Here is a 19444-nt window from a genome sequence, read left to right on the forward strand (position 1 = left end):
GAGACCCATACACTCACACGGATACCCATAGACTCACAGACTCATAGAGACCCATACACTCACACAGAGACCCATAGACTCACAGACTCATAGAGACCCATACACTCACACAGAGACCCATAGACTCACAGACTCATAGAGACCCATACACTCACACGGATACCCATGTGACGAGATGGTTGTGATTGGATGGTTGTGACGAGGTGGTTTGTGATTGGATGGTTGTGACGAATTGGTTGTGATTGAGAGCTTGTGATTGGATGGTTGTGATTGGATGGGTGTGACGAGGTGGTTGTGACGAGGTGGTTTGTGATTGGATGCTTGTGAATGGATGGGTGTGACGAGGTGGCTTGTGATTGGATGGTTGTGACGAGGTGGTTTGTGATTGGATGCTTGCGACGAATTGGTTGTGACTGAGTGCTTGTGATTGGATGGGTGTGACGAGGTGGGTGTGACGAGGTGGGTGTGACGAGGTGGGTGTGACGAGGTGGGTGTGACGAGGTGGGGGGGGTGCTCCTCGTCTTGCCGAGTGTCTCTGAGCTGCTGGCGTTGTGGCTGTCGTACAGACCGCCACTCCGACGCGCCATCGGCGGCGACGACGACGACAGAGCCGCCGCCGTCGCCGCGGCGACGAGATGGGCGGGGAAGGGCGACGAGGTGGAGGAGGGGAAGGCGGCGGGCAGCTGCTCGACCGAGCGGCTCAGCTTGCACACGGAGGAGCGAGGGGAGAGGCGCGGGGGGCTCTCCCCTCCGTAGGAGCGGCTGCCCCCCGAGAGACGGCGCCTTGCGGCCACGCCGCCCCCCCCCTCGGGGTCGTCCTCCTCCGCCGTGTCCCCCTCATCCTCCTGGTGGTGAGCGGGGGGGGGGGGGGAGGGGAAAGGGGGCACGGGGGGAGAGAGACACGGGGGTGTTGGTAGTGATGGCGTTGATGATGGTGGCGTTGATGATGGCGATGTTGGTGGTGGTGAGTGTGTGTGTGTGTGGTGTTGGTGGTGATGGCGTTGATGATGGCGTTGATGATGGCGATGTTGGTGGTGGTGAGTGTGTGTGTGGTGTTGGTGGTGATGGCGTTGATGATGGTGGCGTTGATGATGGTGATGTTGGTGAGTGTGTGTGTGTGTGGTGTTGAGTGTGTGTGTGGTGTTGGTAGTGATGGCGTTGATGATGGTGGCGTTGATGATGGCGATGTTGGTGGTGGTGAGTGTGTGTGTGGTGTTGGTGGTGATGGCGTTGATGATGGTGGCGTTGATGATGGCGATGTTGGTGGTGGTGAGTGTGTGTGTGGTGTTGGTGGTGATGGCGTTGATGATGGTGGCGTTGATGATGGCGATGTTGGTGGTGGTGAGTGTGTGTGTGGTGTTGGTGGTGATGGCGTTGATGATGGTGGCGTTGATGATGGCGATGTTGGTGGTGGTGAGTGTGTGTGTGGTGTTGGTGGTGATGGCGTTAATGATGATGGCGTTGATGATGGCGATGTTGGTGGTGGTGAGTGTGTGTGTGGTGTTGGTGGTGATGGCGTTGATGATGGCGTTGATGATGGCGATGTTGGTGGTGGTGAGTGTGTGTGTGGTGTTGGTGGTGATGGCGTTGATGATGGTGGCGTTGATGATGGTGATGTTGGTGAGTGTGTGTGTGTGTGGTGTTGAGTGTGTGTGTGGTGTTGGTAGTGATGGCGTTGATGATGGTGGCGTTGATGATGGCGATGTTGGTGGTGGTGAGTGTGTGTGTGGTGTTGGTGGTGATGGCGTTAATGATGGTGGCGTTGATGATGGCGATGTTGGTGGTGGTGAGTGTGTGTGTGGTGTTGGTGGTGATGGCGTTGATGATGGCGTTGATGATGGCGATGTTGGTGGTGGTGAGTGTGTGTGTGGTGTTGGTGGTGATGGCGTTGATGATGGTGGCGTTGATGATGGTGATGTTGGTGAGTGTGTGTGTGTGTGGTGTTGAGTGTGTGTGTGGTGTTGGTAGTGATGGCGTTGATGATGGTGGCGTTGATGATGGCGATGTTGGTGGTGGTGAGTGTGTGTGTGGTGTTGGTGGTGATGGCGTTGATGATGGCGTTGATGATGGCGATGTTGGTGGTGGTGAGTGTGTGTGTGGTGTTGGTGGTGATGGCGTTGATGATGGTGGCGTTGATGATGGTGATGTTGGTGAGTGTGTGTGTGTGTGGTGTTGAGTGTGTGTGTGGTGTTGGTAGTGATGGCGTTGATGATGGTGGCGTTGATGATGGCGATGTTGGTGGTGGTGAGTGTGTGTGTGGTGTTGGTGGTGATGGCGTTAATGATGGTGGCGTTGATGATGGCGATGTTGGTGGTGGTGAGTGTGTGTGTGGTGTTGGTGGTGATGGCGTTGATGATGGTGGCGTTGATGATGGCGATGTTGGTGGTGGTGAGTGTGTGTGTGGTGTTGGTAGTGATGGCGTTGATGATGGTGGCGTTGATGATGGCGATGTTGGTGGTGGTGAGTGTGTGTGTGGTGTTGGTGGTGATGGCGTTGATGATGGTGGCGTTGATGATGGCGATGTTGGTGGTGGTGAGTGTGTGTGTGGTGTTGGTGGTGATGGCGTTGATGATGGTGGCGTTGATGATAGTGATGTTGGTGAGTGTGTGTGTGGTGGTGGTGAATGTGTGTGTGGTGGTGGTGAGTGTGTGGTGGTGAGTGTGTGTGGTGGTGGTGGTGAGTGTGTGTGGTAGTGGTGGTGGTGAGTGTGTGTGGTGGTGAGTGTGTGTGGTGGTGGTGGTGGTGAGTGTGTGTGGTGGTGGTGGTGGTGAGTGTGGTGGTGAGTGTGTGGTGGTGAGTGTGTGTGGTGGTGAGTGTGTGTGGTGGTGGTGGTGGTGAGTGTGTGTGGTGGTGGTGGTGGTGAGTGTGGTGGTGAGTGTGTGGTGGTGAGTGTGTGTGGTGGTGGTGGTGAGTGTGTGTGGTGGTGGTGAGTGTGTGTGGTGGTGGTGGTGAGTGTGTGTGGTGTTGGTGAGTGTGTGTGTGGTGGTGGTGGTGAGTGTGTGTGGTGGTGGTGAGTGTGTGTGGTGGTGGTGAGTGTGTGTGGTGGTGGTGAGTGTGTGTGGTGGTGAGTGTGTGTGGTGGTGGTGAGTGTGTGTGGTGGTGTTGGTGGTGATGGCGTTGTTGGTGATGGTGATGTTGGTGAGTGTGTGTGTGTGGTGGTGATGAGTGTGTGTGTGTGGTGTTGGTGGTGATGGCGTTGATGATGGTGGCGTTGATGATGGTGATGTTGGTGAGTGTGTGTGTGTGGTGGTGGTGAGTGTGTGTGTGGTGTTGGTGGTGATGGCGTTGATGATGGTGGCGTTGATGATGGTGATGTTGTTGAGTGTGTGTGTGGTGGTGTTGAGTGTGTGTGTGGTGTTGGTGGTGATGGCGTTGATGATGGTGGCGTTGATGATGGTGATGTTGGTGAGTGTGTGTGTGTGGTGGTGGTGAGTGTGTGTGTGGTGTTGGTGGTGATGGCGTTGATGATGGTGGCGTTGATGATGGTGATGTTGTTGAGTGTGTGTGTGGTGGTGTTGAGTGTGTGTGTGGTGTTGGTGGTGATGGCGTTGATGATGGTGGCGTTGATGATGGTGATGTTGGTGAGTGTGTGTGTGTGGTGGTGGTGAGTGTGTGTGTGGTGTTGGTGGTGATGGCGTTGATGATGGTGGCGTTGATGATGGCGATGTTGGTGAGTGTGTGTGTGTGTGGTGGTGAGTGTGTGTGTGGTGTTGGTGGTGATGGCGTTGATGATGGTGGCTTTGATGATGGCGATGTTGGTGAGTGTGTGTGTGTGGTGTTGAGTGTGTGTGTGTGGTGGTGGTGTTGAGTGTGTGTGTGTGGTGGTGAGTGTGTGTGTGGTGTTGGTGGTGATGGCGTTGATGATGGTGATGTTGGTGAGTGTGTGTGGTGGTGGTGTTGAGTGTGTGTGTGTGGTGGTGGTGTTGAGTGTGTGTGTGGTGGTGTTGAGTGTGTGTGTGGTGTTGGTGGTGATGGCGTTGATGATGGTGGCGTTGATGATGGTGATGTTGGTGAGTGTGTGTGTGTGGTGGTGGTGAGTGTGTGTGTGGTGTTGGTGGTGATGGCGTTGATGATGGTGGCGTTGATGATGGCGATGTTGGTGAGTGTGTGTGTGTGTGGTGGTGAGTGTGTGTGTGGTGTTGGTGGTGATGGCGTTGATGATGGTGGCTTTGATGATGGCGATGTTGGTGAGTGTGTGTGGTGGTGGTAGTGATGTTGATAATGATGTTGGTGGTGATGGCGTTGATGATGGTGGCGTTGATGATGGCGATGTTGGTGAGTGTGTGTGTGGTGGTGTTGAGTGTGTGTGTGTGGTGGTGGTGTTGAGTGTGTGTGTGTGGTGGTGAGTGTGTGTGTGGTGTTGGTGGTGATGGCGTTGATGATGGTGATGTTGGTGAGTGTGTGTGGTGGTGGTGGTGAGTGTGTGGTGTTGGTGGTGAGTGTGTGTGTGCGCGGTGGTGGTGAGTGTGTGGTGGTGGTGGTGATGGCGTTGATGATGGTGATGTTGGTGAGTGTGTGTGGTGGTGATAGTGAGTGTGTGTGTGGTGGTGGTGAGTGTGTGGTGTTGGTGGTGAGTGTGTGTGTGCGCGGTGGTGGTGAGTGTGTGTATGGTGTTGGTGGTGATGGCGTTGATGATGGTGATGTTGGTGAGTGTGTGTGGTGGTGGTGGTGAGTGTGTGGTGTTGGTGGTGAGTGTGTGTGTGCGCGGTGGTGGTGAGTGTGTGGTGGTGGTGGTGATGGCGTTGATGATGGTGATGTTGGTGAGTGTGTGTGGTGGTGGTGGTGAATGTGTGTGTGTGGTGGTGGTGGTGAGTGTGTGTGTGCGGTGGTGGTGAGTGTACGGTACCGTGCGGTGGTGGTGGTGGTGGCAGTGTCCGGTGGAGCTGCGGCACATGGGAGCCACGACCGCGACGGGCGTCGCGGGCGACGAGACCAGCGACGTGCCGCGCTTCTTTGGCGGCAGCGCCGGGGGGAGCCTACAGCGCCATCACCACCACCATCACCACCATCAACGCCATCACCACCATCACCAACAGCATCAACAGCATCAACAGCATCACCACCATCACCATCATCACCACCATCACCACCAACACCACCATCACCACCACCACCACCATCACCACCATCACCACCAGCATCACCATCATCACCATCATCACCACCATCACCACCATCACCAACAGCATCAACAGCATCAACAGCATCAACAGCATCACCACCATCACCATCATCACCACCAACACCACCATCACCACCACCACCACCATCACCACCATCACCACCAGCATCACCATCATCACCATCATCACCACCATCACCACCATCACCAACAGCATCACCACCAACACCACCACCATCACCACCATCACCACCATCACCAACAGCATCACCACCATCACCACCATCACCACCATCACCACCATCACCACCATCACCACCATCACCAACAGCATCACCACCAACACCACCAACACCACTATCACCACCATCACCACCATCACCAACAGCATCAACAGCATCACCACCAACATCACCACCAACATCATCAACATAACCATCAACACCACCGTCATTAAGGCGATCACCACCAATACCACCATCATCAACAACATCAGTGAGTGGGTGTGTGAGAGTGAGTGAGAGTGAGTGTGTGAGAGAGTGAGTGAGTGGGTGAGTGAGTGAGTGAGTGGGTGAGTGAGTGAGTGTGTGAGTGAGTGAGTGAGTGGGTGAGTGAGTGAGTGGGTGAGTGAGTGAGTGAGTGGGTGTGTGAGAGTGAGTGAGAGTGAGTGAGAGTGAGTGTGTGAGAGAGTGAGTGAGTGAGTGGGTGAGTGAGTGAGTGAGTGGGTGAGTGAGTGAGTGAGTGGGTGAGTTAGTGAGTGGGTGAGTGAGTTCGTGAGTGGGTGAGTTAGTGAGTGAGTGGGTGAGTGAGTGAATGGGTGACTGAGTGAGTGGGTGGGTGAGTGAGTGAGTGAGTGGGGAGTGAGTAAGTGAGTGGGTGAGTGAGTGGGTGAGTGGGTGAATGAGTGAGTGGGGGAGTGAGTAAGTGAGTGTGTGTGTGAGCGAGTGTGTGAGTGGGTGAGTGTAAAAGAGTGAGTGAGTGAGTGAGTGGGCGAGTGAGTAGGTGAGTAAGTGGGTGAGTGAGTGGGTGAGTGAGTGGGGAGTGAGTGAGTGGGTGTGTGAGTGAGTGGTGGGTGAGTGGGTGAGTGAGTGAGTGAGTGGGTGAGTGGGTGAGTGAGTGGGTGAGTGGGTGAGTGAGTGAGTGAGTGAGTGAGTGGGGAGTGAGTGAGTGTGAATGAGTGAGTGGGCGAGTGGGTGAGTGAGTGGGGAGTGAGTGGGTGAGTAAGTGAGTGAGTGAGTGAGTGTGAGTGAGTGGGTGAGGGGGTGAGTGGGTGAGTGAGTGGGTGAGTGTGTGAGTGAGTGTGAGTGAGTGAGCGGGTGAGTGAGTGGGTGAGTGGGTGAGTGAGTGAGTGAGTGGGGAGTGAGTGAGTGTGAATGAGTGAGTGGGCAAGTGGGTGAGTAAGTGAGTGTGTGAGTGAGTGTGTGAGTGGGTGAGTGGGTAAGTGGGTGAGTGTAAAAGAGTGAGTGAGTGAGTGTGTGGGTGAGTGGGTGAGTGAGTGGGTGAGTGGGTGAGTGGGTGAGTGGGAGATTGAGTGGGTGAGTGAGTGGTGAGTGAGTGAGTGTGAATGAGTAAGTGAGTGTGTGAGTGTGTGAGTGAGTGTGAAGAGTGAGTGAGTGTGAAGAGTGAGTGAGTGAGTGTGAAGAGTGAGTGGGTGTGTGAGTGGGCGAGTGTGTGAGTGAGTGTGTAAGTGAGTGTGAGTGAGTGTGTGAGTGAGTGTGTGAGTGAGTGTGTGAGCGAGTGGGTGAGTGAGTGTGTGAGTGAGTGTGTGAGCGAGTGTGTGAGTGAGTGAGTGTGTGAGTGAGTGTGAGTGAGTGAGTGGGTGTGTGAGTGAGTGGGTGGGCGAGTGTGTGAGTGAGAGTGTGTGAGTGTGAATGAGCAAATGAGTGTGCGAGCGAGTGAGTGAGCGAGCGAGTGGATGAGCGAGTGAGCGCTCACCCTCCGAGCGACTCGCTGCAAATGCAGATGTCGGGCAGCGGGGGCTTGGGGGGGGCACCCGAGGGGTCGTGGGTCGTGGGGGGCTCCTCCCCCCGCCCGCCGCCCCCACCCTCCCCCACGAGGGGGAGGAGGCGAGGGGAGGTGAGCAGCATCATGGGAGACGTCCCCTGGAGAGACGCCTCCTCCTCCTCCTCCTGCTCCTGACGCGGGGCGGTGAGCGACACCGCTGGCTCCCTGCCGCCCACAACCGCAGCCACAACCACAATTAGCTACATTACCACAACCGCCGCAACAACCACAATTAGATACATTAACACAACCACCGCAACAACCACAATTAGATACATTAACACAACCGCCGCAACAACCACAATTAGATACATTAACACAACCACCGCAACAACCACAATTAGATACATTAACACAACCACCGCAACAACCACAATCAGATACATTAACACAACCGCCGCAACAACCACAATTAGATACATTAACACAACCACCGCAACAACCACAATTAGATACATTAACACAACCGCAGCCACAACCACAATTAGATACATTACCACAACCACCGCAACAACCACAATTAGATACATTAACACAACCACCGCAACAACCACAATTAGATACATTAACACAACCGCCGCAACAACCACAATTAGATACATTAACACAACCACCGCAACAACCACAATTAGATACATTAACACAACCACCGCAACAACCACAATTAGATACATTAACACAATCACCGCAACAACCACAATTAGATACATTAACACAACCGCCGCAACAACCACAATTAGATACATTAACACAACCACCGCAACAACCACAATTAGATACATTAACACAACCACCGCAACAACCACAATTAGATACATTAACACAACCACCGCCACAACCACAATTAGATACATTAACACAACCACCGCAACAACCACAATTAGATACATTAACACAACCACCGCAACAACCACAATTAGATACATTAACACAACCGCCGCAACAACCACAATTAGATACATTAACACAACCACCGCCACAACCACAATTAGATACATTACCACAACCACCGCAACAACCACAATTAGATACATTAACACAACCACCGCAACAACCACAATTAGATACATTAACACAACCACCGCAGCAACCACAATTAGATACATTAACACAACCACCGCAACAACCACAATTAGATACATTAACACAACCGCAGCCACAACCACAATTAGATACATTACCACAACCACCGCAACAACCACAATTAGATACATTAACACAACCACCGCAACAACCACAATTAGATACATTACCACAACCACCGCCACAACCACAATTAGATACATTAACACAACCACCGCAACAACCACAATTAGATACATTACCACAACCACCGCCACAACCACAATTAGATACATTAACACAACCACCGCAACAACCACAATTAGATACATTAACACAACCACCGCAACAACCACAATTAGATACATTAACACAACCACCGCAACAACCACAATTAGATACATTAACACAACCACCGCAACAACCACAATTAGATACATTAACACAACCGCCGCAACAACCACAATTAGATACATTAACACAACCGCCGCAACAACCACAATTAGCTACATTAACACAACCACCGCAACAACCACAATTAGATACATTAACACAACCGCCGCAACAACCACAATTAGATACATTAACACAACCACCGCAACAACCACAATTAGATACATTAACACAACCACCGCAACAACCACAATTAGATACATTAACACAACCGCCGCAACAACCACAATTAGATACATTACCACAACCGCCGCAACAACCACAATTAGATACATTAACACAACCACCGCAACAACCACAATTAGATACATTAACACAACCGCCGCAACAACCACAATTAGATACATTAACACAACCACCGCAACAACCACAATCAGATACATTAACACAACCACCGCAACAACCACAATCAGATACATTAACACAACCACCGCAACAACCACAATTAGATACATTAACACAACCACCGCAACAACCACAATTAGATACATTAACACAACCGCAGCCACAACCACAATTAGATACATTACCACAACCACCGCAACAACCACAATTAGATACATTAACACAACCACCGCAACAACCACAATTAGATACATTAACACAACCACCGCAACAACCACAATTAGATACATTAACACAACCACCGCCACAACTACAATTAGATACATTAACACAACCACCGCAACAACCACAATTAGATACATTAACACAACCGCCGCAACAACCACAATTAGATACATTACCACAACCACCGCCACAACCACAATTAGATACATTAACACAACCACCGCAACAACCACAATTAGATACATTACCACAACCACCGCCACAACCACAATTAGATACATTAACACAACCACCGCAACAACCACAATTAGATACATTAACACAACCACCGCAACAACCACAATTAGATACATTAACACAACCACCGCAACAACCACAATTAGATACATTAACACAACCACCGCAACAACCACAATTAGATACATTAACACAACCGCCGCAACAACCACAATTAGATACATTAACACAACCGCCGCAACAACCACAATTAGCTACATTAACACAACCACCGCAACAACCACAATTAGATACATTAACACAACCGCCGCAACAACCACAATCAGCTACATTAACACAACCACCGCAACAACCACAATTAGCTACATTAACACAACCACCGCAACAACCACAATTAGATACATTAACACAACCACCGCAACAACCACAATTAGATACATTAACACAACCGCCGCAACAACCACAATTAGCTACATTAACACAACCACCGAAACAACCACAATTAGCTACATTAACACAACCGCCGCAACAACCACAATTAGATACATTAACACAACCACTGCAACAACCACAATTAGCTACATTAACACAACCACCGCAACAACCACAATTAGATACATTAACACAACCGCCGCAACAACCACAATTAGATACATTAACACAACCACCGCAACAACCACAATTAGATACATTAACACAACCACCGCCACAACCACAATTAGATACATTACCACAACCACCGCAACAACCACAATTAGATACATTAACACAACCACCGCAACAACCACAATTAGATACATTAACACAACCACCGCAACAACCACAATTAGATACATTAACACAACCACCGCAACAACCACAATTAGATACATTAACACAACCGCAGCCACAACCACAATTAGATACATTACCACAACCACCGCAACAACCACAATTAGATACATTAACACAACCACCGCAACAACCACAATTAGATACATTACCACAACCACCGCCACAACCACAATTAGATACATTAACACAACCACCGCAACAACCACAATTAGATACATTACCACAACCACCGCCACAACCACAATTAGATACATTAACACAACCACCGCAACAACCACAATTAGATACATTAACACAACCACCGCAACAACCACAATTAGATACATTAACACAACCACCGCAACAACCACAATTAGATACATTAACACAACCACCGCAACAACCACAATTAGATACATTAACACAACCGCCGCAACAACCACAATTAGATACATTAACACAACCGCCGCAACAACCACAATTAGCTACATTAACACAACCACCGCAACAACCACAATTAGATACATTAACACAACCGCCGCAACAACCACAATTAGATACATTAACACAACCACCGCAACAACCACAATTAGATACATTAACACAACCACCGCAACAACCACAATTAGATACATTAACACAACCACCGCAACAACCACAATTAGATACATTAACACAACCACCGCAACAACCACAATTAGATACATTAACACAACCGCCGCAACAACCACAATTAGATACATTAACACAACCACCGCAACAACCACAATTAGATACATTAACACAACCACCGCAACAACCACAATTAGATACATTAACACAACCACCGCAACAACCACAATTAGATACATTAACACAACCACCGCAACAACCACAATCAGATACATTAACACAATCACCACAACAACCACAATTAGATACATTAACACAATCACCGCAACAACCACAATTAGATACATTAACACAACCACCGCAACAACCACAATTAGATACATTACCACAACCACCGCAACAACCACAATTAGATACATTACCACAACCACCGCAACAACCACAATTAGATACATTAACACAACCACCGCAACAACCACAATTAGATACATTAACACAACCACCGCAACAACCACAATTAGATACATTAACACAACCACCGCAACATCCACAATTAGATACATTACCACAACCACCGCAACAACCACAATTAGATACATTACCACAACCACCGCAACAACCACAATTAGATACATTACCACAACCACCGCAACAACCACAATTAGATACATTAACACAACCACCGCAACAACCACAATTAGATACATTAACACAACCACCGCAACAACCACAATTAGATACATTAACACAACCGCCGCAACAACCACAATTAGATACATTAACACAACCACCGCAACAACCACAATTAGATACATTACCACAACCACCGCCACAACCGACACCACAACGACAATCAGCTACATTACCACAACCACCGCCACAACCGCCGCAACAACCACAATCAGCTACATTACCACAACCACCGCCACAACCGACACCACAACGACAATCAGATACATTAACACAATCACCGCCACAACTGACACCACAACCACAATCAGCTATGTTACCACAACCACCGCCACAACCGACACCACAATGACAATCAGATACATTAACACAATCACCGCCACAACCGACACCACAATCAGCTACGTTACCACAACCACCGCCACAACCGACACCACAACGACAATCAGCTAAATTACCACAACCACCGCAACAACCACAATCAGCTACATTACCACAATCACCGCCACAACCGACACCACAACCACAATCAGCTACATTACCACAACCACCGCCACAACTTCCGCCACAACCACAATCAGCTAAATTACCACAACCACCGCCACAACCGCCGCAACAACCACAATCAGCTACATTACCACAACCACCACAACGACCACAACCACCACAACAACCACCACAACAACCACCGCCACAACAACAATCAGCTACATTTCCACAATCACTGCCACAACCGACACCACAACCAGAACAACAATCGGATACATTACCACAACCACCGTCACAAACACAACAACCACCACAACAACCACCGCCACGACCACTGCCACAACAATCAGCTACATTACCACAACCACCGTCACAAACACAACAACCAACCACAACAACCGTTGCCACAACTACAACAACAATCAGCTACATTACCACAACCACCGTCACAGACAGTACAAACACCGCAACAACAATCAGCTACATTACCACAACCACCGCAACAACCACAACAAGCGGAGGATGGGAGGGTGGGGGGGGGCGGGGGAGGGTGGGGGGGGGAGTGGGGGGAGTGGGGGGGTGGGCGGAGGGGTGGGGGCCCTGGGGTGAGTGTGGGGGGGAGTGGCGGGGGGGGAGAAGTGGGCGGAAGAGTGGGGGGCGATGGGGTGAGTGTGGGGGGGGGGTGGGGGGGAAAGTGGGGGGGGGGGGGGGGGTACAAGTGTCCGGGGGGGGGGGGTGGAGGTCAGGGGTGTGGGGGGGGGCTCTGACCCGTCGGGGCTTGGGGGAGGGGCTGTGAGTTTTGTGGGGGCTCCTGGCGTTGGCTGCTCCAGCTTCTCCACAGACAGCTTCACCAGTTCCTGCACCACCACCGCACCACCACCGCACCACCACCGCACCACCACCGCACCACCACCGCACCACCACCGCACCACCACCGCACCACCACCACACCACCACCACGACAACGCAGCACCGCACATCAGCGCACGACGGCACCACGGCACCACACCAAGGCACCGCACCACCACGACAACGCACCACCACCGCACCACCACCACCACGACAACGCACCACCACCGCACCACCACGACAACGCACCACCACACATCAGCACACGACGGCACCACACCGCACCACACCAACACACCGCACCACGGCACACACAGGGACGCGCACACCGCACCACATCACACCGCACCACACCGCTCCACACCGCACCGCCCCCCCCCCACACTCACCTCACCCCTCCCCCACACTCACCACACCGCACTACACCGCACCACACCACCCTGACACCCCCCGCTCACTCACCCCCACTCACCCCCACTCACCTCCCCCTCCCCCCCTCCACCCCCCCCCCCCGCCCCCAGCCCCTCCTCACCTTGACCCCGTCCAGCACGGCCTTGATGAGGGCGCTGGCCGTGACGCGGTTGTCCTGGTGCGAGGGGGGGCCGCTGTCCTGCGGCGGTGGCGGCGGGGGGGGGCACGAGGGGGAGGGGCTCTGGGGGGACCCCTCCCCCTGGGGGGGGGGCGAGCCCCCCTCATCCTCCAGCAGGGCCCGGTCGGCCCAGCGGATGAGGTTGGCGAGACTCTGGTGGATTTGGCTGTGGCAGGAGACCATCGCTGAGCTACGGTGGGGGTGGTGGGGGGTGGTGGGGGGTGGTGGGGGGGGGGAGGTGGGGGAGTGGTGGGGGGGTGGTGGGGGGGGGGGAGGTGGGGGGGTGGTGGGGGGTGGTGGGGGGTAGTGGGGGGGTGGGGGGTGGTGGGGGGGTGGTGGGGGGGGGAGTCAGGAATTGAGGTCACAACGGGCGGCTGGCTAGGCAGATGGGGGGGGGCTCAGCTGGCTGCTGTCTACACCACAGGCAAAGACAAAGGTTCCGCCGTGTAGGATTAACAGGCCGCTGGGGGGCAAGTGCTGCCCCCGTTGGCGAGCGACGCCGAAGAAGACGCACGCCGAGACAGAGAGACGCGCGCGCAGAGACACAGAGACACACAGACACAGAGACACGCGCGCAGAGACACAGAGACACACAGACACAGAGACACACACAGACACAGAGACACACACAGACACACGCACACACAGACACAGAGACACACGCAGAGACACACGCAGAGACACACAGACACAAAGACACAGAGACACACAGAAACACACACACAAAGACACACACACACAAAGACACACACACAGACACAGAGACACACGCAGAGACACACACACACAGACACAGAGACACACAGACACAGAGACACACACAGAGACACACACAGAGACACACATACAGACACAGACACACACAGAGACACACACACACAGACACAGAGACACAGACACACACAGACACACACACAGACACAGAGACACACGCAGAGACACACACAGACACAGATACACACGCAGACACACACACAGACACAGAGACACACGCAGAGACACACACACAGACACAGAGACACACGCAGAGACACACACACAGACACACACACACACGCAGAGACACACACACAGACACACACACACACAGACAGAGACACACACACACAGACAGAGACACACGCAGACACAGAGACACATGCAGAGACACACACACACACAGAGACACACAGACACAAAGACACACACAGACACAGAGACACACAGAAACACACACACACACACACAGACACAGAGACACACGCAGAGACACACACACACAGACAGAGACACACACACACACAGACACACACACAGACAACAACAACAACAACCGCCATTCGCAACTAAGTGGCTGGGGACGTCACCAAGACGCTTGTGCCAGGCCATGTGCACCTTGAGGCCACGTGAAGTGTCCAACGCCCGCTGGCAGGAGGTCACGGGGCTGACCCAGCAGGTGCCACGGGTCGACTGACCGAGATGACCAAGATGACTGGCTGATGCACCACCTGTGCCCGCTACTGTGCCAACTTGCTGTGCTTTAGCCACCCGGCACTCCGCTCGTTGTTGTGAGCGTCGCTCCTCCGTCCTCCGTTGTTGCTGGAGGGCGACTGCCTCCAACTGCCCAGTAGCGTCCTTCACGAGCCTCCTCCACAGAGGCCGATCTTGACACCGCTGGTACCAGTCATCGGCAAGTCCACTCAGCTCCACGTCCTCCGGTACCACATCACTCCATCTCTTCTCTAGCCCGTGCCGCGCCCGTCTAGCCTCCTCGATCCGGCCGAACAAAAGCTGTTTAGGCATGCGGTGATTGAGCATGTGGGCTACATGGCCCAGCCAACGCAGCCTTGCCTACCGGAGGAGCTCACCAATGGGACTTTGCCCAGATCTTTCAAGGATTTGTGAGCTCCTCACACAATACAGCCTGGTTAAACCCAGGATGGATCGTAGGCAGGCCAGCCTAAATGTTTCTAACCGGCGAAGATGCTCCATTAGGGGGGTCCACGTTTCGCAAGCGTAGAGAAGGGAGGGAATGACCGTGGCCGAGAAGACCTGAAGCTTCGTGCGGAGCGACAGACCAGGTAGCTTCCACACAGCGTTACGCAACCGATGAAAATATATTGCCGCTCGACTGATTCGGAGTGAGACCTCTGCAGTTAAACCGGAGCCGGTCACACACACAGTGTCACACACACAGTGTCACACACACAGTGTCACACACACACACACACAGTGTCACACACACAGTGTCTGTCACACACACAGTGTCACACACACACAGTGTCACACACACAGTGTCACACACACAGTGTCACACACACACACACACAGTGTCACACACACAGTGTCTGTCACACACACACACAGTGGCACACACACACAGTGTCTGTCACACACAATGTCACACACACACACAGTGTCACACACACAGTGTCGCACACACACACACAGTGTCACACACACACAGTGTCACACACACACAGTGTCACACACACACAGTGTCACACACACACAGTGTCACACACACACAGTGTCACACACACACACAGTGTCACACACACAGTGTCACACACACACACACAGTGTCACACACACACACACAGTGTCACACACACACACAGTGTCACACACACACACAGTGTCACACACACACACACAGTGTCACACACACACAGTGTCTGTCACACACACAATGTCACACACACACAGTGTCACACACACACACACACAGTGTCACACACACACACAGTGTCACACACACACACAGTGTCACACACACACACACACACAGTGTCACACACACACACACAGTGTCACACACACACACAGTGTCACACACACACACACAGTGTCTGTCACACACACAATGTCACACACACACAGTGTCACACACACAGTGTCGCACACACACACACACAGTGTCACACACACACACACAGTGTCACACACACACAGTGTCACACACACACAGTGTCATACACACACACAGTGTCACACACACACACACAGTGTCACACACACACACAGTGTCACACACACAGTGTCACACACACAGTGTCACACACACACAGTGTCATACACACACACACAGTGTCACACACACACACACAGTGTCACACACACACAGTGTCACACACACACAGTGTCACACACACACACACAGTGTCACACACACACACAGTGTCACACACACAGTGTCACACACACAGTGTCACACACACACACAGTGTCATACACACACACACAGTGTCACACACACACACACAGTGTCACACACACACAGTGTCACACACACACACAGTGTCACACACACACACACACAGTGTCACACACACACACAGTGTCACACACACACACAGTGTCACACACACACAGTGTCACACACACACAGTGTCACACACACACACACAGTGTCACACACACACACACAGTGTCACACACACAGTGTCACACACACACAGTGTCATACACACACACACAGTGTCACACACACACACACACAGTGTCACACACACACAGTGTCACACACACACACACAGTGTCACACACACACACACAGTGTCACACACACACACACAGTGTCACACACACACACAGTGTCACACACACACACAGTTTCACACACACAGTGTCACACACACACACACAGTGTCTCACACACACACACACAGTGTCACACACACACACAGTGTCACACACACACACAGTTTCACACACACAGTGTCACACACACACACACACAGTGTCTCACACACACACACACAGTGTCGCACACACACACAGTGTCACACACACAGTGTCGCACACACACACACACACAGTGTCTCTCACACACACACACACAGTGTCACACACACACACAGTGTCACACACACACACACAGTGTCTCACACACACACACACAGTGTCACACACACACACAGTGTCACACACACACACAGTTTCACACACACAGTGTCACACACACACACACACACAGTGTCTCACACACACACACACACACAGTGTCGCACACACACACAGTGTCACACACACAGTGTCGCACACACACACACACACAGTGTCTCACACACACACACACAGTGTCACACACACACACAGTGTCACACACACACACAGTGTCTCACACACACACACACAGTGTCACACACACACACACACAGTGTCACACACACAGTGTCGCACACACACACACACACAGTGTCTCACACACACACACACAGTGTCACACACACACACAGTGTCACACACACACACACAGTGTCTCACACACACAGTGTCGCACACACAGTGTCACACACACACAGTGTCACACACACACACACAGTGTCACACACACACACAGTGTCGCACACACACACACAGTGTCTCACACACACAGTATCGCACACACAGTGTCACACACACACAGTTTCACACACACACACAGTGTCACACACACACAAAGATAAAGATCCCCCGTGTAGCCTTAACAGACTGTAGGGGCAAGTGCTGTTAGCGAGCACCTGTGAAGGCCGGAACGGCACACGAGGGGGTGGGTGGCCAGCACCACGCCCGACCGCCTTTGTCTCCCCAGTGGCGATGTTTACACACCCTGCACCAGGTACTCATTTGAGGCCGAGTCGACCTAGGGGAGGCCCAGGACCGGTTCAGATAATCGTCACTGGTGTTGGCCGTGAGCGGGAATCGAACCCGTGTCGCCGGGTTCGTAGCGCAGCGCGCTGACCGCTACACTACCGCTCCCCACACACACACAGTGTCACACACACGGCCGCTGACCCTCCCCACCAACCCTCCTGTCGACCACCACCCCCCCCACCCCCCCCGCCCCCCCCACCCCCCGCCCCCCCGCCCCCACCTCTGGGGGTTGTGGTTGGCCCGGCCTGTGACCCCTTGCTCCCAGAGGGCGCCCCTCCCCACCACCCCCCCACCCCCACCCTCACCCCACCCCCACCCCCCCCGCCCCCCCCACCCCCCCGCCCCCACCTCTGGGGGTTGTGGCTGGCGGCCTGCGACCCCTTGCTCCCAGAGGGCACCCCTCCCCCCCACCAACCCCCACCACCCCACCCCACCCACCCCCCCCCCCGCCCCCACCCCACCCCCACCCCCCCCACCCCCCCGCCCCCACCTCTGGGGGTTGTGGCTGGCGGCCTGTGACCCCTTGCTCCCAGAGGGCGCCCCTCCCCACCACCCCCCCACCCCACCCCCACCCCCCCCACCCCCCCCGCCCCCCACCCCCACCCCCCCCACCCCCCCACCCCACCCCCCGCGCCCCCCCGCCCCCACCTCTGGGGGTTGTGGCTGGCGGCCTGCACGAGAGCGAGCACGGCGTCCAGCACACGGCTGGCCGAGCCGGGCAGCAGCTCCATGACGCTCTTGTCCACCACCGTCTTGAGGTAGCGCAGGGCGTTCACCACATCCTTCTCAACCTCCTGCAGCTTCGCCACGCCCTGCAGGGCGAGGGGTCAGGGGTCAGGGGTGAGGGGTGAGGGGTGAGGGGTGAGGTAGCGCAGGGCGTTCACCACATCCTTCTCAACCTCCTGCAGCTTCGCCACGCCCTGCGAGGGTGAGGGGTGAGGGGTCAGGGGTGAGGGGTCAGGGGTGAGGGGTGAGGGTGAGCGGCGAGGTGAGCGGCGAGGTAGGCGCGTCACATCGGTGCCCCCCACCCCCCCCTCACGCCCACACGCTCACTCACCCCCCTCACCCCACTCACCCCCTTCACACTCACTCACCCCCCCCCTCACCCCGCTCACCCCCCCCCTCACCCCCCCTCACCCCCCCCCCCTGCTCACCCCCCCCCTCACCCCGCTCACCCCCCCCCCCCTGCTCACCCCCCCCCTCACCCCCCTCACCCCCCCCCTGCTCACCCCCCCCCCTGCTCACCCCCCCCCCTCACCCCGCTCACCCCCCCCCCCTCACCCCACTCACCCCCCTCACCCCCCTCACCCCACTCACCCCCTTCACACTTGCTCACA

The 19444-nt window shown here is 53.7% G+C and overlaps 1 protein-coding gene across 1 annotated transcript in view; it reads right to left on the minus strand.

The window, feature by feature from the left end:
* The window catches only part of LOC144954525 (rap guanine nucleotide exchange factor 1-like), a gene marked incomplete at both ends in the record, with an annotated part of 40940 nt that extends 21913 nt beyond the window's left edge, over positions 1 to 19027 (minus strand). Inside the window, 7 exon segments of the mRNA XM_078884997.1 lie at positions 527 to 845; positions 4847 to 4976; positions 7058 to 7291; positions 12821 to 12909; positions 13434 to 13680; positions 18756 to 18919; positions 19007 to 19027. Of these exon segments, the coding sequence (XP_078741123.1) occupies positions 527 to 845; positions 4847 to 4976; positions 7058 to 7291; positions 12821 to 12909; positions 13434 to 13680; positions 18756 to 18919; positions 19007 to 19027 (1204 nt within the window).
* Positions 19028 to 19444: the final 417 nt, after the last annotated feature.

The sequence above is a fragment of the Lampetra fluviatilis genome, unplaced genomic scaffold (genome assembly GCF_964198595.1).
Source record: "Lampetra fluviatilis unplaced genomic scaffold, kcLamFluv1.1 SCAFFOLD_734, whole genome shotgun sequence".
Lineage (NCBI taxonomy): Eukaryota > Metazoa > Chordata > Hyperoartia > Petromyzontiformes > Petromyzontidae > Lampetra > Lampetra fluviatilis.